This window comes from Eleutherodactylus coqui, chromosome 10 (genome assembly GCF_035609145.1).
Source record: "Eleutherodactylus coqui strain aEleCoq1 chromosome 10, aEleCoq1.hap1, whole genome shotgun sequence".
Lineage (NCBI taxonomy): Eukaryota > Metazoa > Chordata > Amphibia > Anura > Eleutherodactylidae > Eleutherodactylus > Eleutherodactylus coqui.
This window is the reverse complement of record NC_089846.1, coordinates 41,034,092-41,060,284: the sequence shown is the minus strand read 5'-3', so window position 1 is coordinate 41,060,284 and position 26,193 is coordinate 41,034,092. Positions and strand designations below refer to the sequence as shown.

At 42.6% G+C, this 26,193-nt stretch overlaps 1 protein-coding gene across 1 annotated transcript in view; it reads left to right on the top strand.

Annotated features, from left to right (window-relative positions):
• The window catches only part of BRINP1 (BMP/retinoic acid inducible neural specific 1), a 199,661-nt gene that overhangs the window by 163,121 nt on the left and 10,347 nt on the right, over positions 1 to 26,193 (top strand). The window contains exons 6-7 of the mRNA XM_066579784.1: positions 980 to 1,216; positions 20,217 to 20,439. Coding sequence (XP_066435881.1) covers positions 980 to 1,216; positions 20,217 to 20,439 — 460 coding nt within the window. The remainder of the gene's footprint in view (positions 1 to 979; positions 1,217 to 20,216; positions 20,440 to 26,193) is intronic.

Below are 26,193 nucleotides of genomic sequence, written 5' to 3'. Positions count from 1 at the left end.
TCAAAGAACTTTTAGGGAGGTCAAGACGGGGCGGATTTGCAGTGGAATTTCCGTGCAGACCCTCAAAGTGGATTAGATTTTGAAAATTTTCGCCAAAAGCTGCGGAAATAGTCCATACAACACTTGTGCGGAAATTGACATGCGATGCGGAAATCAATTCTGCATTGTGTCAATTTAATTGCCGTTTCTGCTGCCAATGAGAGGTTGAATTCCGCATAGGAATACGCGTCAAAACCAGCACCAATCTGCAGAGGAATGCCCGCTGTGGATATTCCGCTACAAATCAACCCCTGTTCGAACCCAGCCTTAATGAGTCCTCCAGACCTCAGGGTACTGTAGCCATGCCTATAGTAGGTACTTGCACTGTCCTCATGTTGTACTTTTAAAAGCACGGCGATCTTTAATCGGGACCTTGGGGGTACTTTGATGTCATTTATTTGAATGAAGAGTCATAAAAGAAACTTCGTGAGTCGGCATTAAAATGTACCTCATCTGATTTCTATCAAGCAGTCATTTATTCCACAAATGCTCTGTATTTTGCTGTTTATCCATTTTGTGTATATTTTCTTTATGCTATGCATTATATGAAGAATGCTTTGTAACACTTTGATACTTTTACCTTGGTACAAGCATTCTATTCCTCACATTTCTCCACTCTGATTAAACTTCCAGTCTAACACCTTTCACAGTTTGATAAGAGTCACCTTCTGGGTTTTTTCCCACTTATTTTGCAAAGCAAGTAGTTTAAGTCTTTTAGTTAATTACGTTTTTTTTTTTAGTGTTAATTCATTCTACTTTATTTTGCAAATTGATTAATAAGTGAGACCGAAGCACGCTCTTATCGTACTGTGCAAGGGGGTTGAAGTCTGCAGGTATGTGAATCTGTAAGCACTGCTATAATATCCTGTATGTGTATATGCCATCTATTCCCCCCACACCTTTCTTTGTTTAATTTCCTCTATCATGTCATTGTCTTCAGGTCTGCAGATCATTATGCCTCAGTACTTACAGGAGAAGTTTGTTCAGGCTGCATTGAGTTATATCATGTGTAATGGGGAAGGCGAATATGTGTGCAGGAACAGTCAGTGCTCCTGTTTGTGCTCTGACTCCTTCCCCCAGTGTAACTGTCCCTTCACTGACATCCAGATCATGGAGAACACGCTGAGTAACCAGGGCAAGGCCTGGGCACAGGCATACAAAGATATGGAAAGTTCAGGTGAGGATTCATATTAGTCAATTTCCATAATGTCCTCTGTGTAACAAATCATGTTTGTTTATCAATAACAGTTTCTGATTGTTAACATTGTGTCACAAAACTTTGTTGGGCCATTTTCACACAATTTAGTGTATTTCTAGTCACTGTTCCTCCGTCTAATGACATTATCTCACTATGTTCTATGTGCCATTTTAATCACTTCTTTACGATGCTTGCGTGTTCTGTGTTTGCATTATATTTGCCTTTATATGTTTTTGTCTCAACTGTTGATATGCCTTCTTACAGTTCTATTATTGTGCCCAGTGGATCAGTCATATCCAATGAAGTTTCCAATTCTAGTAATATAGTCTGTAAGGCCGAAGAAAGACATATGTTTATCCAGTTCAGCCTCCCCAATGTTGATCCAGAGGAAGGAAAAAAAATCCCCTTGAGCTAGAAGCCAATTTTCCCCATTTAAGGGAAAAGATTCCTCCCTGACTCCAGTCTGGACACCGACCCTTCTGACGTTATCAGTGATTATAACATATAATATTGTATCGCTGAATATGTTTACGGGGTATATAGATTGGAAGGGTTTGCTCTTTCATTACTATTCATTTTCCTTTTACAAACACTTGTCTGTTTTCCTTTATTATTATGATATATAGTATTTTTAGTGCGCTCCGGTGTCTCATTTTGAGGGTTCCTTCTAATGAGCGTTTCTTTCTTTTGCACGGGCGGTTCTCGCGGCACAAAATAATAGGACCGGCTCTATTTTGTGCACATTTGCAAAGAGGCCCATAGAGGTCTATGGAATGTGCACAGATGCACACATCTATATGTGTGAGTATGTGCAAAATGATGCGCTTACCGGCGAACACAGGCACATCGTTTGGCTTAAGAGCCATTTAAATCAGGGTGGGGTGATTTCACTGCTCATGTGAACTAGGGGTGTCTGAGCAAATGCGCACAGTATTTGCACAGGCACGTGCGCAAAGTACCCTCATTCTCTGTGTACAAAAGTTGTGCATAAGCGAGAGTATTTTGCAATACTCTCAGATGTCTCTGTCCTCAGAATTTAACACTTCCAAATAAGGGCTCACTCACACAAGCATATTTTGGCTTAGGCTGGTGTCACACGGGTGTAGGTGCATTTACGTACACATTTGCGTAATGCGCGTTGCGTATTTGCACATGCAAGTGCGTGTTTTACTGTAATTTTTACTCACAAACAGAATTTTCTTGCACATTTGCGCAGGCATAGAGCACATATTGAATTCAATAATTCAACCGTTTTAATGAATGGGAGCACAAAGTACAGTAAAAGGCGCACATGTATTTGCAAATACACAATGCCCATTGCGCAAATGTGCATGTAAATGCCCTCACGCCCACGTGACACCGGCCTATAAGTCTATGAGTGCATAACATATGCAGTGAGTATGCATGTTACATGTGTATTATCTGTGTACTGCATATTAGGGCTTCTTCAGATGGGCACATGCGCAAATACGCTTTCTGCTATGGAGTGCATTTGCACATGTACTTGTCAATAGTCGTTTTTTTTAACTTTGCGTGAAAAAAAATTCTAATAGGTCCTGCCCTATCTTTACTCGCACGTATAAAAACTATGTGCGAGAATGATAGAGCAGGGCTGTTTTTTCCTTGCGCATAGTAATATCGCGCGATAATCACACTAATATAAACGAAACCATTGAAATCACTCCTGCAATACATTAAGAAAACAACGCCATCCGTAGCAGCCCTTAGGGCTTCTTCACACAACTGTATTTCTGCAAGTTTTTGCCAGCTTAAGGCTGGATTCAGATGAACGTATATCGGCTCGGTTTTCACGCCAAGCCGATATACGTCGTCTCTCTCTGCAGGGGGGGGGGGAGGATGGAAGAGCCAGGAGCAGGAACTGAGCTCCCGCCCCCTCTCTGCCTCCTCTCCGCCCCTCTGTGTGTTGGAGTGGGACGACTTGATTCAGAAGTCCCGTATCATGAGTTAGGGTAGGGTCATCATAGGGTTGGCAGTTGAGTTTCTCTTGTGCTCCTGAAGAGCTAAGAACCAGAATATGTTATGGTTGTTTTGGTCACTCAACAGAAAAAGAAGGCACATGGGCCTAATTTATCAAAACTGTCCAAAAGAAAAACTGCATTTGTTACCAAAGGCAACCAATCATATTGCAGCTTTCATTTCTTCTACTGCTTTGGTAAAATGAAAGCTGCACTGTAATTGGTTGCTTTGGGCCACAAAAACAGTTTTTCTTTGACACAGTTTTGATAAATCTGATCCAGCGGAAACTTCTATATGTTTATAACATTTCTACATAGTTCTACTCTCTTACATAGTTGTTGCAAAGCTTTCTGAATAAATAACGTGCCAAAGAAGTTCCTATGTACCAGACAGCAGTTGTAACCCTTATTGAATACGTAGGGAATAATCATATTTTTGGTCCGTGTAAACGCTGCGAATTTCATGGACCAAAACCGCATACACCCAAGTGAATGAGCCCTAAAAGTAAGTACGACTTAACATAGCTATGGAGCTCTATGCACCATGATGGTGTTTCTTCCCTTTCACCTCTTTAGCACTGAGCTTCCTAGAGTGGCTAGGGTGCCTGGGTAGGGCTGGCAGAGCTGTGGCACCACCTGAGAGTTGCTGAGCAGAGCGATAGGGAGTTGTGCGCTGAAGCTCAGAATCCAGGATGGCACCTGTGCTGATGCTGCCCCGTCTGCCAAGCGCTAGCTGTGTCCTCCAGAGCCAATCATTCTACATCCATACCTTGTTGCAGGCCAGATAAAATGACGTGGAGGTCTGCATTCAGCCTGCAGGCCTTGAGTTTGAGGGCTCAGTCAGATGGGCGTATTTTCGCGCGATTTGCGCATGCGCATGCGTCCGGCGATTTTATAAAACCATTGCTTTGCAATGGTATCGGACACATGAGCGCTTTTTATGCACTCGTCCGATAAATTATAGAACAGAAATCGCAGATCGCACCTATCTGCGATTCCTGTTCTCTTCTCTATATGCGCTCAATGGGGCCGGCGGCAGCAGCGCCGACCCCATTGAGAACATAGTAGACAAATCATTCTCCTCTGCCACAGCTGTAACAGCTGTGGCAGAGAAGAATGATGTTTGCCCATTAAATTCAATGGAGCCGACAATACAGCCAGGTCCATTGAAAGCAATGGGCTGCTGGCGAGCGCGGGATGAATTTTCGGGAAGGGCTTAAAAATATAAGCCCTTCCCTGCAATTCATCCAGAAATGTGTAAAAACAAAAAATATATATATACTCACCTGGTCCCGGCAGACGGAGTTCCGGCCCGGCCGGCAACAGTTCTCCTGAACTGCTCTGAGTAGTATTCAGCAGCCGGGGATTTAAAATCCCCGCCTGCTGAATGAGCTGCCTCTGATTGGTCACAGCCTCACCAATCAGAGGCAGCTCTCACTTACCCATTCATGAATTCATTCCTGAATGACGGCTGAGAGCTGCCCCTGATTGGTCCCTGCGCTGAGCCAATCAGAGGCAGCACTCACTCACCCATTCATGTATTCATGAATGGGTAAGTGAGAGCTGCCTCTGATTGGTGAGGCTGTGACCAATCAGAGGCAGCTCATTCAGCAGGCAGGGATTTTAAATCCCCGGCTGCTGAATACTACAGAGAGCAGTTCAGGAGAACTGCCGTCCGGCCGCGCTGAACTCCGTCTGTCGGGACCAGGTGAGTATATATATATTTTTTATTTTTACACATTTCTGGATAAATTGCAGGGAAGGGCTTATATATTTAAGACATTCCCGAAAATTCATCGTGAGATCGCCCGCAGCGCATTGCTTTCAATGGAGCCGGCTGTATTGCCGGCTCCATTGAATTCAATGCGCTGGACAGCGCTGCACTGCTCCGGCCCGTTTCTATTGAAACGCGGCTAGGAGCAGTTTTTTCGGGCGATTTTTCGGCCCCGGTCACGCAATTTGTGGATGCGCATCGGTCATGCGATCCGCAAATCGCGGGAAAAAACGCCCGTGTGACTAAAGCCTGACACGTGCTGTAGAGTAAAAAATAATTTTTTGTAAGGACCTCCATTCTTGACCTTAGCTACATTTATTGCTATCTGCCTGCCCTGACCCGGACTGTTTACAGTACTGAACCTCTTCTGCCAACCCTGGGCCATCCTGATCTCCGTATTGAAGTATATGCTTATCATAAATATCAAATGTCAGTCCAAAGGTATACCCTGGGCATGCTGGTGTTACAGCCTGGTCCTGTCTCCATTTATAAGCATTTAACAAATGAGTCAACACCAGCAAATTCAGGATTGCAGATATTATATAAGCTTTGTTGCATATTCCAAGGCTATCAACAGTCATTATCACTCAAGTGCTCAATCCAATATTCACAAGCCCAAGACTTCCATGTCACCTGCACTAGCAGCAGTGACGTTTCAGGAGCTCCTCACCCTACCTCAGGCTCTACAGTCTCCATGGAAGTCTTGGGCTTGTAAATATTTGATTGGGCACTTGGATGATAACACTTGTTATAAGGTTTGGAATATGCAACAGAGTTTATCTGAAATGTACATTTGTGAATTGGCAGGCTGAAGTATATGCTGCCTGCTCTGACCTCGACTTGTCTACTGGCTACATCTGTGTTAAAACCCTCAGGTATTATGCCTCGACCATGTGTAGTATGAGCTGCCACACAGCTGAGACAGCTTCACAGAGAAAATGGCTTGGCCGCAATGCAGCAAGGACCAAATCCCAATTGGATGGGTAAAGAGTGAAAACCAGCGTTCTCCAAGTGCTGCCTGCAGATCTAGCTCTCAGCCAAATCAATGCATTGCAAAATGGGTCCATATTATTATTAATTAATAATAATATCTCTGGCCTGTTAGGGTCATGGTGATTGATTTACAACACATTATCTTATGATAAAATATACCAGGTTAATTGACTAACACTATCACTCTAAATGACAGTACCTTACAGATGGTATATACACTGTAAAAAAAACATCAAGCTCCTAAAAGGAGTTGTTGTTTTGCTGCCAAACCTGGCATGCAGTTACATCTCAGGTGGATATGCTAATGATTAAAGTTGTGGAGTGATTAGATGAAGGGTCTTGCCATCTGAGGCCCTAAAAGTGGTTCTACCTTCTGCTTATAAAAAGGCTCTTAGAAGCTCCTTGTGTGTAGTGACCCCCTTTTCCACTTATGTAGAGCTTGATGAGCACTAGACGCCTCTATGACACAATCAAAGAGATTTTGCCCAGTTAAGAGAGTCTGAGAGGGGCACATTATTGAAATGCGAGAAGCTGGATGGTCGAATCAATGAATTGATGCCATCTGGGCTGTTCTGACCAGACTGTTAGGTGATGTTGGGATCAGTGGATGTATGAGGGCACCGCACACAAGGTGACAGCTTAGGACAACCTCAATAGACCATCAGTAGAGTGGATTATCTGATCTTCTGACAAGCATGAGCAACTCTGTTTCATTGTCTGCCATCCAGAGAGAGGTGGAACCATCGTTACAGGCCCCTATGTATGTCAGAACCATTTCCAGATGCTTGGCTGAAGGACATTCGGTCTCATGGCACCCATTACATGTACAGCCTTTGACACCCACCTACCAAAGCCACTGTTTGCATTGGTGTCATGAACAACAAAACTGGACTGCTATGGAGTGAAACCGGGTTGTTTTCAGCAACAAATCCAGGTTTAGTTTAGGAACTAACGATGGCTGTATTCATTTCTGGAGACCTAGGGGTGAGAGCCTCCATTCTGCCTTTGCCGTGGAGCTCTCACTGTCATATACGATGGCCCCCCAGACCATCACACCAACAGTGCCCCCACTGTTGGTGTGATGGTCTGGGGGGCCATCGTATATGACAGTCAGTCTCCCCTAGTAGTGGTACGAGGGACAATGACAGCTCAGCGATATGTTCAGGACATACGGCAACCACATGTGTTCCTGTCATGGCAGCTTCCAAGAGGCATTTTCCAGCAGGATAATGCTCTGCTACACACACAAGGGTGTATCAGGAATGCCTCCACAACATTGACGCACTTTGTGGCCTGTCCGGTTGCCAGATATATCACCAATAGAACATGTATTGCACCATTTGGGATGCCAACTTCGGCTGCCTACGAGTTTACACAATCTATAGGCTCAGTTACAGCAAATGGGGACATGGATACCATATGAAACCTGTATGCCTGCATGTTCACCCATATTAAATCTTGTATCCCAGCTAGAAGCGACCCAGCAGGGTACTAGAGCTTCCTTGCTCACCTATATCATATCTTGCATCCAAGTTACAGATTACTAGAGCCTCCATGCCCGCCCGTATCATATCTTACATCCAAGCTAGAGGCAGCCCAACAGGTTACTAGAGTCTCCATGCCCACCTGTATCACATCTTGTATCCAAGCTTGAGGTGGTACAACAGGGTCCTAGAGCCTCCATGCCTGCCCGTATCATATCTTACATCCAAGCTAGCGGCAGCCCAACAGGTTACTAGAGTCTCCATGCCCACCTGTATCACATCTTGTATCCAAGCTAAAGGCGGTATAACAGGGTACTAGAGCCTCCATGGCCACCCATATCACATTTGTATCCAAGCTAGGGATGGTACAACAGGGTACTAGAACCTCTATGCCCACCTGTATCACATCTTGTATCCAAGCTAGAGGTGGTACAACAGGGTACTAGAGCCTCCTTTCAAGTGTTCCCTTTCTGCAATAAATTCTCCTTTTGCTCTGATATTGTAATCACTTTCCTTTATCAATGATACAACCACACATAGAAAGTTTCATTTAATTCCTGCAATTCCTTCTAGGGTAGGGATTTTTTGACAATGAGTGTAGAATAATAGTGTAAAATCAGTATATTTCAATACATATAAATAAACCAATATGTCATCCATATAATAAAATTACGCAGAATTGCCTTATAATACAGTAAAATACCCTGGTAGGAAATATCTTCACCCACCTAAGTACATTGACACACACAAATATATACAAATGGCCAATTACTGTGGAATATGCATGCGCCATAGAAATGAGTAAAATAATAAAATATACTAAATAACAAAGCTGCTGTTTACAACCAAAGGATTTTCTATAACTTGGAACAATGTTGTGAAAATGCTTTCTAATACTTAGAGAGATGTGTTAAAATGAACTCGATTCTTGAAATAATAAAATCTATTTTAACACATGGCTTCCCCTAATTCTAACAAGGCTTAGATTGTTCTCTAACGAAAAACCAAATAAGGTTCCAGAAATAATTTTTTGCATTGCTCATTATCCTTATTGAATGAAATTTTTGACGTAAGTTGCTAACAGATTGCAGTTTTCCTTCCAGAGATTCTTACACAGCATTAATTAGGTTTTATGTGCAATTGTAACTGTACAGAGTGAATCGGATCTGTCCTTAATGCTTTTGTTCATATTTTTAAAATAACCCTCACTTGTAAAATAATGCCTTGGTTCGTTAGATGCTGAAAATCCTCCAATCGTGGCTCATTGACATTTGATTAAAGTTCTTTGAATGTGAAAACATTTAAAAATATAGTTTAATTGGGCTTAAATGTTTGTAAATGTTTAATGAAATGTGAAATTAAATAATACAGCACAGATATTTTCCCCTTTTGTGCTGACAAGCAACAGAAAAAAATGCCATTTTGTTTTGGTTCAACTCTTTGGTAGAACATGTTACTCACACATTAAATTTCGACCTGACTGTGGATCCTTAGAAAAAAACTATCAGCTTATAAAGGTCTATGAGGTATTAGTGTATCTTGACGCCACCGGAAACTAGGGGTTTGACAGGAGTACAGCCCCTGTCACACCCCCAGCTCCCTGATAGGGCAAAGGTAAGAAGGTCCTTGATATGTGTGAACGCTGCAGCCTTAGGCTGAGGGTGAGTATATTTTTTTAAGGCAAAGAAGAATACTCAGCCTAAGGCTGCAGCGTTCGGACACGTATGCAAAGGGTGCAGCATGTGAGTGTTTCAGTCCCTGGCCCAAATTCAAGAATGGCTACTTTGCTCCCGGGCTGCAGCTCACCTCTCCATCCCGGGCGACGCATCGCTCCTCAGTTCCGGATGCCGAATCACGGCTCCCTTTAGTGTGGCGGCTGTCATCTCCCTTCCGCCGGCCGCATCACTGTTCCGTTACGTCTGCGGCGGGGAAAATAGACAACACTTACGTGTGTGTTCCCTGCTGCAAATAGGTCTTCAGCCTTCTGCCCCTCCGCCGCTGCCAGAAACACTGAGGGGCCTTCTGTTCCTCCGGCGCAAGAGAACCCTAAGTGGGCTTCCTGATTCAGGGCCTCTGCCGCCGCCGGGGAAGTCACTTCATCGTATGGGTGGACGGCTGCAGCGCCGCCGGTCGCTCTATGTCTTTTCTCATCTTCTTTAATGCCCTTCCAGGACCTGCTGGCTTACACCCTGTTCAGCCAATCACGTTCAGGGGGCATCACCCCCTGTCAATCTTGACTCCACCAGGATTTCCTGGTGGCGTCAAGATACACTAATACCGGTCTGTGATTACAGCAGCCTCAGCCCAGTATAGGAGTGCCTTACATGGTAAAGGGAGGGGAAGTGTAATATGAGCTAGTGGGCTTCTAAAGACTTTAACAAGCTTAAAAAGTTCTGTAACATGTCAGACAATGAAAACAATTTACTGGTAGTGAATTAGAAGAGATGTGCAGCACCAATTACTAAAGTTTGAAGGGGAAAGCTTCATAAAGGTGCTGTACATAAGGATCGAAGAGGGCTGTGAGAGTTTTATTTTTCACTTTAGGTAGACTTTAAGGTCCAAATTAGCCCAGTCTCCATTTTTTTTGCCTGTTCTACTCAAGACCTAGCCTTCACCTTTGTAAAAATCTATAGCTCAAGGAAAAAGTTCAAGCTGTGCTTTTCCATCTACCTCCTTCACAGATTATGTCTGCATTTTAGGTTTAAGAGGGTAATTTTGAGGATCTCGTATTGAAACAATTCTAGAATGGAGGACAGCAGTTGCAAGCAAGTAGTCTGTAATTGAAACATAAATAGAGATAATTATCCTTCCATGCGATAACAAAATGCTTGCTTCTTATGAAGATTTGCAGGGTTTGATAAATATAATCCCACAGGGAAGAGAATTCAAGGAAGATGAGATAGTTTGCCAAGTGAAATGGCAGAATGTCAATGGAACAATCTTACATTCCATGTGAAGGCAGGATATTGCAATTATTTTTCTCAATTGCATCCGTGTTTTCACTCTGTCATTGAGTCATTCAGATGCCAACCGTTACTTTACAGTGTATGTTTCTTCAAAATGAAGAATAATAAGATATATTTATGCCATAGCTGAAATATAGAAAGTAGCTAACCATGTTTCTATATATTTTAGATATTTCTTTAAATATTGAACAATATATGTCTGGAATATCCATATTTAAAAATGTCTACATTGTACATGCCTTTAGGGGCTTGTTATTACATTTGGCTTAGGTTGTACTCTCAGAAAACTCTCTAGGGCTTGGGAAGGTATAGCCTGGATTGTGACTGGACTAAGTTGTGTTTCTCTGATTTTTCACTAGTTTCAATTATAAATCAAAAGCCATTTACCTCTAAATAAGCTTTAAATTGCCTCACAGCTTAAAATACAGTAGATAGTTTCCTCACTTAAGGGAGAGAAGATTGAGGGTCTAAGGAGTATAGTGAGTCCTTCTGCTGTGATTTCAAGAACTGCTAAAAGTGGCCTCATACAGGCCCCGAAGCTTCTTCCCCATCTTTCTAGTCACAAGTCATCTTAAGCCATTGGTGTTGAACGCACTGTTGATCTACCTCCACATAGTGTTGGACGATCTTCCCATTCTATATGGAAGGCACCAAGGGAGGATTTGTGATTCCCCAATGGAACCTAAACTTGCATCCAGTGCACGTTAGAATAGGCCACAAAAACATGGCCTAAATTTGTATTGTGATCCCGATAAAGCAATAGAACATCCACTAGTGCCTTTAAAACTGATGGAAGTGCACATTCTGACCACCCCTGCCCTTCCCCAGGCACCTTCCTCATCAGTAGAGACAGACTACTAGACTGACCACCATCAGTACCAACAGAGACCTATTTCTTCTGACTTGGTCATTTTACCCCTTTGGAGAAATAGCTTTTTCCCACTTAACATCTGAAGTGCAGCCAAAATAGGTTAATGTCAGTTTGTGGGATCCCACAATTCAGGTAGATTAAGAGATGGAGCACATGTGGTAAACAATAAGTCTTTACTTGACAGCTAAAGCAGCGGTACAGACTCTTTAACTTAGCTCTAGATTTAGTAACACTGTCTCAGCTTGTCAGCCCTTTTGGGATCAAGTGTCAGTCTCTTACAATCTTCTTCAATATTCAGTAGACCTGGCATGCCTCCATGGATACACTCGACAGTTCATAATGATATACCTTCACAATCTCTATGGTGGACTGCAAGACTAACTGGGAACTCTTGGCTCTGACCAAGAAGGTCCAGGGCTTCTCTGCAGCTTGGACATTCAAGCAGCACCCAACTCTTCTCAGCAGCTCATAACTCAGGCCACATCCAACCTTGCACAGTCTGCTCATACTTGCTCTCTCCACCACCGTGGCTACAACACAACTCTCTTTGTATGCCATACTCCGCCAGTTATGACAAACACAGGCACAACCTTGTAGGGCATGACATGTTCTACTTTTCATCCAACAGACACAAATGTACCATCTAACATGGTGACCAGTTATGTAAGACTTTAGAAGCATCCCTGCAACTGAGATTGAGACCACTCAGGAATGTCCACAGGGGCTACAATAGTATTTGTTAAATCAAACCAGACCATATATATGCATAATATTTGTTAGCTGATATGCAATAGACATCAGCAATTACAGCATTCACCCAACTGCATAAAGTTTAAAGGGTATTTTAGGCATTTACCATTTATGACTTATCGTGAGATTAGGTCATCAGTAGTTGATTGGCAGGGGTCTGCTGCTAATTCTCTGACGCACTGTCAGTACAGTGGAGCCAGACGCCCACATTAGTGGTCTGAGCCAGAAGCATAATAAAAAAGCTTTGCTCCCATTGAAATCAATGAGAGTGATGCCTTCCATTACAATTCCAGTTTCATATTGTGGTCAGAGCCTCTCATTACACTTTCGGGTCCTCACTGTATGTAATAGAAGGTATCACTCTTGTTGATTTCAATGAGAGTGAGTCCTTCTACTTCACTTCCAGCTCTGACCACCGATGGGGATGTCTGACTCTGTTGCACTGACCTCAAGCCAGAGGATCAGCGGATTGTTGGAGATCTCAAGCAGCAGACTCTCACCGAACAATTACTGATGATGTATCCTGAGGAGAGGCCATCATAGTAGATACCCGGAATACCCCTTTAACTTTTTCATACCCTTTGGCTTCTGTTAGCTTCCCTTCCTTGGCCTGTTCAGTGGAAAGGGCAAGGCCCTAGTGTTCTCCTGACTCCAAGATACTACCCCAACTACAAGGTAAAACACCTCATGCCACAATCCATCACTACCCTCTCTGGACTCAATAGTCAAAAGGAATAACCAGTTCTGAATTTACTACTAGGTCCACAAAAACAACAGTCCTCTAGGTTTCCCAACACTTCCACAATTTTAACAGGATTGGAGACAAGTGATGGTATATTGAGTACTTATATACGCAGAACTGAGAGGACTGGCTAATACCACTGCCTTCCCCTCTAGTCCAAAAAGTGTTCTGCACCATCAAAGTTGTGAAGGTCTGCACTTATTTATCATGAGTCAATGCATTTCAGGGAGTAACCAGAAAATCTCCTTCATCAGGAGTGAACCATAACAAGCAAGCAAATATATATATATATATATATATATATATATATATATATATATATATATATATATATATATATATATATATATATATGATGAAGACCTATCTTATCACTGTGATGGTGATGGGCATCTTTTGAACAATGGAGAATGAGTGACGCGAGCCAGTCTTCTCCCACCGCCTTCTCTACAAATATTAAGTACTCTGCCCACCATTACTTGTCCCCATATCGCCAGTGCCTGTGTGTTCAGTGCTTATCCCTATTTTTTATCCTCTATATAATAACCTGCCATGATGGTAGAAGAACTGCAGATATCAAAAGAACTCAAGGGCAATTATGTCTGTAGATAATATATTGAAATGGTTTGGTTTAAAGAGAGAAATGTCTATTTTTAAAGATGAGACTCCAATATCAAGAATAAACACAGAAGAGGATAATAATATACTACAGAGGAATCTACATAAACTGAAGGGTTGGACAAAGAAGTGGCACATTCAATTTAATGTGGATAAATATAAGGTGATAAATGTAAGGTCCCTGGGGATGTGATAACAAATGTCCTAATTACAAACAAAGCATGATACATCTGGCTGGATCTGGCATGGAAAAGAACTTAGGGATAATAGGAAAATATAAACTGAAATCCAGCAATCGGTGCCAGGCAGCTGCTGCCAAGGCAACCACAATCATAGAATGCATAAAAAGCATTCACGGACATGGGAAAAACCTAGTTCTACCTGCATATAAATTATTTGTCAGACCAGAGCTGTAGTAGGGCTCCTTCACACAAGGTGAACGAAGAGCAGCCGCGAGCATGTCGCGGCTGCTATTAGCGAGTATGCCGCTCCCCCTGCCCCCTCCCTTTGCTGTCCATATCCTATAGGAGTCTATGGGAGCCGCTGGCGCTGTGCCTTCAAAAGACAGGATGTGTCCTATCTTTAGACGGGGAAAAATCTTTTGATGCACATTCTTTTTGGCGCATCAGAAAATTGTTTATCTGGAAGAACCCATAGGACACCATGGGTTCTTTTAGATGGGATTTTTTGAGACGCCTACTCAGCGTCAAAACAACACTCGTGTGAAAGAGTCCATACTACGCAATATGGCAACAATATTAATTATCATAGAATGATAGAGTTGGAAGGAACCCCCAGGGTCATTGGGTCCAACCCCCTGCTCAGTGCAGGATCACTAAATCATCCAAGACAGATATTTGTCCAGTCTTTGTTTGAAGACTTCCATTGAAGGAGAACTCACCACCTCCCGTGGTAACCTGTTTTACTCATTCATCATCCTCATTGTCAGAAAGTTTTTTCTAATATCCAATTTGTGTCTCCTCCCTTTCAGCTTCATCCCATTGCTTCTAGTCTTTCCTTGTGCAGATGAGAATAGGGCTGATCCCTCTGCACTGTGACAGCCCTTCAGATATTTGTAGACAGCTATTAAGTCTCCTCTCAGCCTTCTTTTTTGTTTAACAAAATATTTATTGGTTTCATGATGTTCCAAAATATATCAATCAGGAATTACAACATTTCAGTTATGTGTAAAGTCCAGCAGCAAGTAGATTGAACAGATAAATCAGGAGTTACATTGCCAGATATAATTTCTAATAAACACACAAAGTAAAATAAAAGTAAAGTGCCAATTTTCCCTTCTTCAATTACTGCAACTCCTAATCAGATTAATCAGTATAAACATTAGAGAACCATAAATGAGAGTAACGAGTGGAGGAACACAAGAGGAACACATAAGGGAAAAATGAAGGGGAAAAAAGGGATGAGGCTGTAATATGATTTATTATGTGGGTGAGCCTGAAAAGGAAAAATAACAATGAATTTATTCTATTAACCTGGCTGGAGCCATGCTCCTCATAAATCTGTTGGGGGAGTAGATGAAATGCTTGAAGGTAAACTAAACTGTCCTGGAAGGGTCAAAGCTCTGGCTGTTGGGTTCCATAGGCGCATAGTCTGTGAATAATGGTACCAGGACGACTACGTTTTTCGTACAACCCTTCCCGATCCATAAGAATAACTGCCAGCTTCTCATTGACCATGATCCAAGATAATTTAGTTTTCACAAAGTGAGTACCAACTGAGGTTTTCCTCTAGGAACGGGCGATTGTGATCTGTGCAGATAGGAAGCAATAGGATATCAATTTGTGGGTTTGTTTGGGGATGTTAGGAATTTGTTTACCCAGTAGAGCTTCCCAGGGCAATTTTTGTAGTGACAGGTTTGTAATGGAAAATATTAAAGTATATACCTGGATCCAGAACCTACGAAGCCTAGGGCAATTCCACCAAATGTGTGGGAAGGAACCCTCACCTCCACATCCTCTGGAGCATAAGCCTGACATCCCAGGAAACATACTGGCCAGTTGTCTCGGAATCATATACTATTGCATTAAAATTTTATAGCCCGTCTCTGTTATTGCTACATTAATAGAAAGCTTTGCGGTTGAAATGGCTATTTTATGCCAGTCCGAGATAGGCAATTCCTCACCCAGCTCTTCCTCCAATCTCCTCATATATTCAGCCTTCTTTTTTGCAAGCTAAACATTCCCAGATCCTTTAACCGTTCTTCATAGGACATGATTTGCCGACCGCTCACCATCTTGGTAGCTCTTCTCTGAACTTATTCCAGTTTGTCTGTGTTTTTTTTAAAGTGGAGTGCCCAGAACTGGACACAGTATTCCAGATGAGGTCTGACTAAGGAAGAGTAGAGGGGGATAATGACCTCACGTGATCTAGACTCTATGCTTCTCTTAATACATCCAGAATTGTGTTTGCCTTTTTGGCTGTTGCATCACATTGTTGACTCATGTTCAGTCTATGATTTATTAGTATACCCAAGTCTTTTTCACATGTGTTGCTGCAAATTCAATTCCTCCCATTCTGTATGTGCTTTTTTCATTTTTCTTGCCCAGATGTAGGACTTTATAATTCTTGTTAAATACCATTCTGTTAGTCACTGCACACTGTTCAAGCTTTTCTAGATCTTTTTGAATACTCTCTGCTTCCTAGTGTTAGCTATCCCTCCTAGCTTTGTGTCGTCAGCAAATTTGATCAGTTTCCCATCCATTTCATCCTCCAGATCATTTATAAAAATGTTGAACAACAATGGGCCTAGGACAGAGCCTTGTGGTACCCCACTTGATATATTCTTCCACTTGGATGTGCAGCCATTTATGACAACTCTTTGAGTACGATCACTCAGCCAGTTGTGAATCCACCTAACAGTTTCCTTGTCAATCCCATATTTGGTCATTTTTTCAATAAGTATAGCATGAGATACTTAGTCAAATGCTTTACTAAAGTCAATATATATTGTATTCGCAGCATTTCCCTGATCAACCCAGTTGGTGATTCTGTCATAGAAGGAAGTTAGATTTGTCTGGCATGACTTGTTTGTTACAAACCCATGCTGGCTCTGGTTAATTACTCTATTTTTAGCCAAGTACTTACATACATGCTGTTTAATAATTTGTTCGAAGATCTTTCTCGGTTTAGAAGTCAGGCTCACAGGCCTGTAGTTTCCTGGGTCCACCTTTTTCCCTTTTTGAAGATAGGGACAACATTTGCCATTTTCCAATCTTCTGGAACTTCTCCTGTTCTCCAGGTATTTTCAAAGATTATGGCACGTGGCTCAGCAATTACCTCTGCTGCTTCCTTTAGTATCCTAGGATATAATTCATCTGGACCTTGAGACCTGAATTCATTTAAGTTAGCTAAGTGTTCCCTCACCATCTCTCTGCTTACGGATAGCCTGCATTCTTTTATTCTTCCAATAGCACAGGGAAGATCAGTTGATGTTCCGTCTAGTTTCTGAAAGAAAACAGATACAAAATAGGAATTTAAAAGTTCAGCTTTCTCAACATCATTCTTAACTAGAGATGAGCGAACGTACTCGGTAAGGCCGATTTCGCAATCGAGCACCGCGATTTTCGAGTACTTCACTACTCGGGTGAAAAGATTCGGGGGTCGCCGGGGGCGGGGCAAGGCGTAGTGGAGCGGGGGGTAGCAGCGTGGAACAGGTGGGAGCTCTCTCTCTCTCCCTCCCCCCCCACTCCCCTATGCAACCCCCCGCTTACCCACGGTGCCCCCCGAATCTTTTCACCCGAGTAGTGAAGTACTCGAAAATCGCGGTGCTCGATTGCGAAATCGGCCTTACCGAGTACGTTCGCTCATCTCTATTCTTAACCAATTCACCATTTTTATCTTGTAAGCATCCAATAGCATCTTTGAGGTTTCTTTTGCTTTTGACATACCCCCAACTCCTTTTTTTTGATTTTGGCCTCTGTTGCAAGCATCAATTCATTATCAGCTTTTCTGACACTTGCCCTACAGTTTCTGCAGACCGCATTATTTTCTTCTTTAGATATTCCCTCCTCTTTCCATTTGCTAAACATATTTTTCTTTGTTTTTAATATGTGTGTAAGTTCTGTGTTCATCCATCCTGGTCTCTTTAAATGCTTCCCATTCTTCCTTTTTTAAGGGATTGTTAACGATTGTGCTTTGAGAATCTCATTTTGCTAAATTTCCCAACCTTCTTGGACATTTCAGTCCTTAAGAACATCCAGCGATTGGATTCTTCCTATCCTCTTTCTGAGTTCATTAAAATCTGCCTTTCTGAAATCCAAACTTGAGGTCTGAGTTTTCTCAGGTCTTCCTCCCCTTTTTATGCAAAATTCAAGGATAGCATGATTACTGCCTCCTAAGGTCCCAGCCACCCTTACTTCTTCAACCATTTTCTCCCTGTTGGTATGAATTAGTTCCAAGAGAGCAGATTCCCTTGTTTTCTCTTCTGCCTTTTGGAAGATAAAGTTGTCAGCAAGAGCGGATAAGAATTTGTTGGATCCATTACTTTTACCTGAGAGAGATTCCCAACAAATATATGGATAGTTAAAATCTCCCATGATCACTATGTCATGCTTTTTTGAGAGCTTGTCCATCTGATGTAGAAAAAGTTAATCAATATCTTCTGCTTGTGCAGGTGGCCTACAGTAAATGCCTACAATGGTGTCCTTTCTGTTGTTCTCTCTTGTATTCTTACCCAAACAGTTTCTACAGAACTACCACACTCTGAAGCTTGAATCTCTGTGGAGATGAATGTTTTCCTAACATACAACACAACACCTCCTCCCCTTTTTTAGGTCTGTTGCATCCTGTAAGTCTTGTATTCCAATCATGTGTATCATTCTACCAAGTTTCAGTGATGCCTATGACATCATATTTCTCTTCCTGTGTTAGGAGCTCCAATTCTCCTTGTTTGTTTCCCATGCTCTGTGCATTTGTGTAGAAACATTTTAGTTTGTGATCAGTGTCTCTTGCTCCTATACTTTCCTTCTGAATTTTTTTGTCTCTGTTCTTTCTTTCCACTTCTAATAGCGAGGTTCTAAAATGTCTTAATTAGCTGTATATTTTTTACCTGGCTTTTCATTTCCCTTTCCATATTGTTCTAGTTTAAAGCTCTTTTAATGAGTGAAGCAAGGTGCCCACCAAATATATGCTTACCTGTTTTTGTAAGGTGCAACCCGTCTCTAGCAGGCAGTCCATCATATAAGTAATTCACTCCATGGTCTAGAAATCCAAATCTTTGCTGATGGCATCATCAATGTAGCCAGTTGTTCATCTCTAAAATCCTGTTCCATATTCTTATTCCATGGCTATCCATTGGGAGGATGGATGAGAAGACCACCTGTGCTCCTTGGTTCTTCCCCTTCTTTCCGAGGTCTTCAAAGTCCCTGCAGATAGTTGCAAGGTCCTTTTTTGCAGTGCGATTTGTCCCTATATGTATGAGTAGTGGGTGGTGTTCTGTAGGACTCAAGAGTCTTGACAGCCTATCAGACACATCTTTGATTTGTGCACCTGGAAGACAGCACACCTCTTGTGAGGTGTCAGGTCTGCAGACAGGGGCCTCTGTTCCTCTCAGTAGGGAATCCCCCACAACCACCACTCTACTTTTTTTCTTTACAACAGCACTTCTTTTTCTCCATCAAAGAGGACTCTGTGTGCTTACTGCACAGTTTTTTTGTGGGTAGAGTCATTTCTTGCTGTACCTCTTTCTCCTCTGCTCTGTTCTTTGTGGGTAGAGTCATTTCTTGCTGTACCTCTTTCTCCTCTGCTCATGAACCAGTACCAGGCCCCCTGCATGAGAACCACGTTCCGGTTAAAAGGAATTAAAGGGGAACTAAACTTTGAAAAAACTTTTGCCACACTGACTTGTTATAAGTTTTGATCAGTGGGGTTCTTGGTAGTGAGACAGTACTGATTGCTAAAATGAATCAGCAGAAGTGCTCAGCTGAGTGCTGACCTCTAGCACTCCAAGTTAAACTACCGTACAGCTTTTCTACCCACTATAGCAATTCTAATCTGTGATTGTTTTTCAATATGTCAGTTAAACGGATTGTCCGAGTTATTTATTTTTTTTACATTGGTGCACCAAATGCCGGAACATAATAAATGATCCTATAATCACCTCTCCAGGGTCCCCGCAGGTCCAGCACAACATCCTCCAGTTTCCTCTATGATGCTGTGGTTACAGCCTGAGACTGCAGTCAACCTATGTATGGGGTGTCACAGACTGCTACAACCAATCACAGACCTCAGCGTTTGAGTGGTGAGGTCTCAGTCTGGCTGCAGCATCTTTCTTACAGACTGCTTCTGTGGTCTACATATGTCGAGTACAGAGGTGCAGTGCTAGACATACGAGGAACCAGGACAGGTGAGTATAGAGTAATTTATTCTGTTTGAGCATAGGGAGCACTAATTAAAAAAAAATAATAATAAATTGGACGACCCCTGAGCATGTTCAAGTTTTCAAAGCTTAGGATACTGTAATTTTCCCTTTTCTTTTTGTTAGTAATGTGTATTACCGTTACTTATGACTTCTATCCTGTATCATAAGAAAATGCTAATTAGAGATAATGGTTCTTATATCAGTTGTACTCACTGTTTTCTTATTGGCTGGCTTTTGCATGACTACAAATAAAAATACTTTTCCTTGTTTTCCTTCCACCATTTTCATATCTCATGGCTCTCCAATATCATTTGTGACTCAATAAATTGCTGGGTTACTTACCTTTGACCTTAGCTCATCCTTTCTGTCTGTTTGTATTGTAATAGTATGACGGTACAAAATTGATCTTCTCTTATACCTCCACAGATGAGTTTAAGTCCTTCATGAGACGCTTACCCAACAGTCACTTTTTAAGTATTGGAGCCATTCACCAGCACTGGGGAAATGACTGGGAATTGCAAAACCGTTATAAACTGCTACAAAGTTCACTGGAAATACAACGTCAAAAGATGCAGCATACGGCACGAAAGTTATTTGGCCTTAGCTTACGCTGTCGACACAATCCCAATCACCAGCTACCCAGAGAAAGGTAAATAGGTCTTACTACTTCACAAAATCTTTGTATTGTATGAAATAAATAATTTTGTTTCAAGTAGGTAGATGTGCCAATAAGTAATTTTCTGGACGTTAGTCTGAGCTAGCGCCTGACATGGAAAATTGCTTCTGTTTGAGCAAAATCAAGTTCTACTATTTTTCATAATGGGGTTTCTATTCTAATTGCTTTTTACAGGCATCTGTTCTTGGAATAGAGGTAAATGGGCTGAGATAATTATTTAAATGAATCATACTATTCTTTCTATTAATGGGGTTGTCTCATGAGGACAACTACTTTTTAAATAGAAGCCAGTGCGCTCCCGTCACGGTTGACATGTTCTTGCAGCCATGGGCAGTCGCCACCGCACTCACTCACTGGTATGTCTGCCTCTGGATCTTTCCTGCTCCTCTGCTTCCCCCCACACCTCTTCTCGCAGGACATGCGTGCAGTCTTGCCCAGTCTTTTAAAGGGCCAGTGCGTGCACCCATAACTCATCCTCCTCCTGTTGTGTTCTTGCACTCCCTATAATAGCCATCCACACCCGAGGGTGGATGACTAAGCAATTCGTCTACTACTACCAACTGTGACAAAGGTCCTGGTTGTGTTTGTTTTGGTTCTAACCCTTACCTGACTTTGACTACTTTGACTTCTGGGCCCCCTGACCTTGGTTTTGCAATCTAGATTTTGTTATTGCCTGCTGCTTCCTTTACTGCGCTTCTGTTCAGACCTTCAGGTGCCGCTCCTCGGCTCAGTGAAGCGTTAGCAGCCACATTACTAGGACTATCTGTGTGTCTAAAAGCTTAGGAGACCCATAGCAAAGATCGTATCCTGCTTAGAGGAGTCAAAAGTGAAAAACGGGGTACCTGACAGAAGTCATGTTTAGCCATACAGTAGGATTACAATATTTAGTATTACACTACAAACCTTGAAATGAATGGCTGACCATGTAATATATATAGAAAAGCCAAGACCATCAGAGCGAGAGCTACACTTTTCGTATACTCTCTATGCACTGGCTCATAGAAAGAACCAGGCAAAACAAAGTAGCACTCAAGGAGACAAAGTAATATCATAAAAAGGCCACTGGGGCCTCATGAGTAGTCAAAGGAATACTCACATCTGAAGGAAAGGGGAGCAATACTGGTAAAGGTAGGTAAAGCTAACTGGTAGGTAAAGCTAACCTCCTACAATCCAAGTGAGCCTTCTATACCAATAATCCAACCAGTCAAGATAGCTATGGGAGCTGAAAATTCAATAATCGTTCAGAACAGCCAAATAGCTACAGGTAGTATTTACTTAGGGCCCTCTTCCTCAAGAGAAAAGATAATTACTGGCAACAAGACTTACCTTTATAGAAAGCAGAGATTCCCCATGTGTGGCGTGACACGCTTCCCACCACGGTACTCTTGGAAAGACCAGAAGTAATCCTAAGCAGAAGCCAACATCAGCTAGTACGTTCCACAAGTGGATTATAGGGTTTCAAGCTCCAGTATCTACCCTTGCTGGTTGGATATTAGTTAAAGGCCCACATGGATTATAGGGAGGTTAGCTTTACTATCAGCATTGCCCCTCCTACCCTACCAGCAGATGTAGGTATTCTTTGACCTTTTTACTTTCCCCATTCTGAGCACCACTTGCCTGGTTCTTTCCTTTCGGTCTAAGACCCCGCCTTCGGTTGACGATTAAAAAGACAGCTCAACAGTTTTTGGTTTATGAATAGTTTATAAATCCTCAGCAAATACAAAAATATAGCCTATACTTTGTATCTTCTGGAGACCTTGCCCATTTTTCTTATTGCTCACCACATTAGTAAGAAAAGTGACTCCTTCTATAGCTAGAATAGCTGCACAACATCACTTGCAACTTTTTTGCATAATGAATTTAGGTGATTGTGCGAACCATTCTACCATGTAAAGTCCTTGCAATCTACCTATAGGTAATTATCTATGTGTAATCATTTATTTATAGAGGATCATATTGGCAACTATGCAATTTGCATATTCAATTACGGCCATTCCTTTATTAAAAGTAGAAGTTGTAAATAGACAATATAACTGGACTTCTATCTACTTCATCTTCTGCATTTCTAATTATCTGAAAATTGGCACCACACAGGGGATTCCAGTCAAAATAAATGGAACTATTTTCCAGGACTGGATTACCTCGGGCTCCACTATGGCTATTACCGCCATCATCAGATGATTATACACACAAGATACATTTCATCCAGTGACCACATTTATTGCATGAACTGTAATGTTCTTTTTGATGACCATTTTTGGACATTGCAGTCATTTTTCAGACTCCGTAATACATAGGCAGTTCGAACAGCAGATTTAAGGGGCATCATATCTTTCCTCATTAAAGATAATTCATGTGTGTGATTTAACAGGAGAAGGTCACCTAGCCACTTGGGTAATTGTATTAAGACAGGCTGCATGTGACTGCACCTCATTAGAATAACTTATGACACTAAAAAGAAAGCCAAAAAAAATGAGAATTAGAAAGCTGTAATAATGTGAAGCTTCTTTCAAACTAATGTAAGAAAATAAATCAAAACTCTCTTCTACATCCAGTTTTTCATAAAATAATTGAAGTCGTATTCTTTTCATATCACCATTTTCTTAATTTCACTTGTCAGCAGATTTAATAAGTATTCCTTTTTAGAAATCAATAATAATAGAACTTTGCTTTGATCTTTAAGCTCTAGCGTTTGCCCAACAACTAGAAATGAATATGTCATTGCTTCTTGAGATTCACAATGCTGATAAACACTGCGATTCTGCAATTAGCAAAATTGAGGAGGAATTGTGCAGGAAGGTCTTGATAACAGATGCTACAGGTTGAGGGCTCTTTCACACGAGCGTATGCATTTATATGTTCTCTCATCCCCGCTGTAAATGGGCGATTTTCCGAGATCACGGGCAGAGATATTTAGCGTTTTCTCGTCCATTCACGCGATTGTGACCAATGTTTTTGGCGAAAAAATACGTCACACCCCGGAAAACGCTCCCTCGACATAAATAGAGGCACTTGTAAGCTTTTTGCAGCTTTGGATGCTGCTAAAATGCCTCCCCCTCTCTTTTTTTTTTTCCAGCTCCCTCAGGAGTCTATGGGAGCCGCCGCCATATGTCGGTCAAAAGATAGAACCAGATCTATCTTTTTAGCCCCTGTATATATGTCGGCGCGTATTTCGGTCATGTATGTTCCATTTTTTACAGTCCAACGTAATGAGCCACGGAAAAGTAGCCAGCCACCACTCTTAGGCCTCATGTCCACGGGGAAAATCAGGCCCGCTACGGATTCTCCATGTAGAATCTGCAGCGGGTCCCTCCTGCCCCGCAGACATGAGCGCTGAAAATAAGAATAAATAAGAATAAACTCACCTCTCGCCCGCTCCGGATCCTTCCTTCGCTGCGGCGTCATCTTCTCTGCGTCGCGGCTGGATCTTCTTTCTTCGGCCCGGCGGATGCGCAGGATGACGTCGGTGACGTGCCCCGCGCATGCGCCGGCCCGAAGAAAAAAGATCCGGCCGCGATGGAGAGAAGATGGCGCCGCGGCGAAGAGAAGAAACGGAGCGGGTGAGTAAATTCCGATTTTTGTCCCCCGCAGATCCGGACGGCTTCCATATGCTTCAATAGAAGCCCGCGGGAGCCGTCCCCGCGGGAGACCCGCACGAAAATGGAGCATGGTCCAGATTTTTTCATGCTCCATTTTTTTAAAAATCACTTTTATTGACCATCCGCGGGTATTTATCTACCCGCGGGTGGTCAATGCATCCCTATGGGATGCGGATCCGCGGGCAGGAGAAGAGTTAAAATCTGCTGCAGATTTTAATTCTTCTTTTGCCCGTGGATATGAGGCCTTATGAAAGTTAACAGAAAATCTGTTTTTGTGGTCCATAATGACCAATCACGGCACAACTTTAATTACTTAGAGCGAAAACACAGGAGTATGTTTTTTTCCCCTTATGCGGCCGTGAGAATCATGGCTGCATAACAGGACAACACAAAGCCAATGATTTCAATGGATTTCAGTGGTTTCGATTACACTGGCTCTTTTTTCGGCCGTTCGGAAAAGATAGGGCAGGACCTTTCCGCGTTTTTTTTTTCAAACTCCTGTGCTCTGGCATGGAGTTTGAACGGCCAACGAAGGGGAAGAAATTTTCCTCATTCAGGCACAACTATGCTTCAGCGTAGTTGTGCATACGGCCGTTTGTTTTCATCCTGAGGGCTCTTTCACACGCACAGCTAACTTACATGCGCAAAAAAATCACGACTATTAGAATCAATGGTTTCCTATAGAAACGCTCAGATGAAGGAAAAAAACTCGCACCTAAAACGAAAGGACATCAGTGACTGAAATTCAACTCAAATTCTCTGCTGCGTGAAAAGATAGGACCTGACTTAACTCTGGTGCGCGATGCACAGGAGTTTTCATAGACTCCAATGGGAGCTGGACTAAAAGGGAGGTAGTGCTGCCACACCACTAAACCCAGAAGCATGTCTTAAATGTGCTGCTGTATGCTACTTTTAGTCCCCGAGGGGACGAGAGGACTCCCCGGGGAACCCCGTTCATCACTGAGGACTCCCTTTATCTCCGCAGGGCTTGGAGGATTTTGCCACAGCGGGGAGAGAGAGAGCGAGATGAAGGGAGTTCCCTGGGGACCCCCTTCATTGCTGGGGACTCCCTTCATATCCTCCGCAGGGCTGGAGGGATTTCCCTGCAGCGGGGAGAGGGATTTCACTTCAGGGGAGATGGAGAGATTTCCCCACAACAGAAATATCCGTACAGTATCCTTGCAGGGGAATCCACGCATCTCCATGTGTATTGCGCACACATTAGCGCACCCTCCCCCCTGGACTTATATACGAACCTTTAGTACCAAATATACATAAAAATAGAGCATTCTGTATTTTTTTGGCACAACTAAAATGCGTGCACAAAATATGGAAATGTGACCAAATTAGAGATGAGCGAGCATACTCGTCCGAGCTTGATGCTCGTTCGAGTATTAGGGTGCTCGAGATGCTCGTTACTCGAGACGAGCACCACGCGGTACTCGTCTCGATTAAATGAGCAGTGACCATTGAATTCAATGGAACCGGCAATACAGCTGGCTCCATTGAAAGCAATGGGCTGCCGGTGAGCACGGGATGAATTTTCGGGAAGGGCTTAAAAATATAAGCCCTTACCTGAAAATCATCCTAAAATGTGTAAAAATAAAAAAAATATATATATGAATGACGGCTGAGAGCTGCCCCTGATTGGTCCCTGCGCTGAGCCAATCAGAGGCAGCACTCACTCACCCATTCATGAATTCATGAATGGGTGAGTGAGAGCTGCCTCTGATTGGTGAGGCTGTGACCAATTAGAGGCAGCTCATTCAGCAGGCGGGGATTTTAAATCCCCGGATGCTGAATACTACTCAGAGCAGTTCAGGAGAACTGCCGGCCGGCCGCGGCTGAACTCCGTCTGCCGGGACAAGGTGAGTATATATATTTTTTTACTTTTTACACAGTTTTGGATGATTTTCAGGGAAGGGCTTATATTTTTAAGCCCTCCCCGAAAATTCATCCTGCGCTCGCTGGCAGCCCATTGCTTTCAATGGAGCCTGCTGTATTGCCGGCTCCATTGAATTCAATGGGCAAACATTGTGGAGAACGATCTTTATGCTGACAGTGCGGGGGTGGGGTGGGGAGGGGGGTTGTCTCACTTTTGCCACTATTGTGGCTTAATAGTGACACC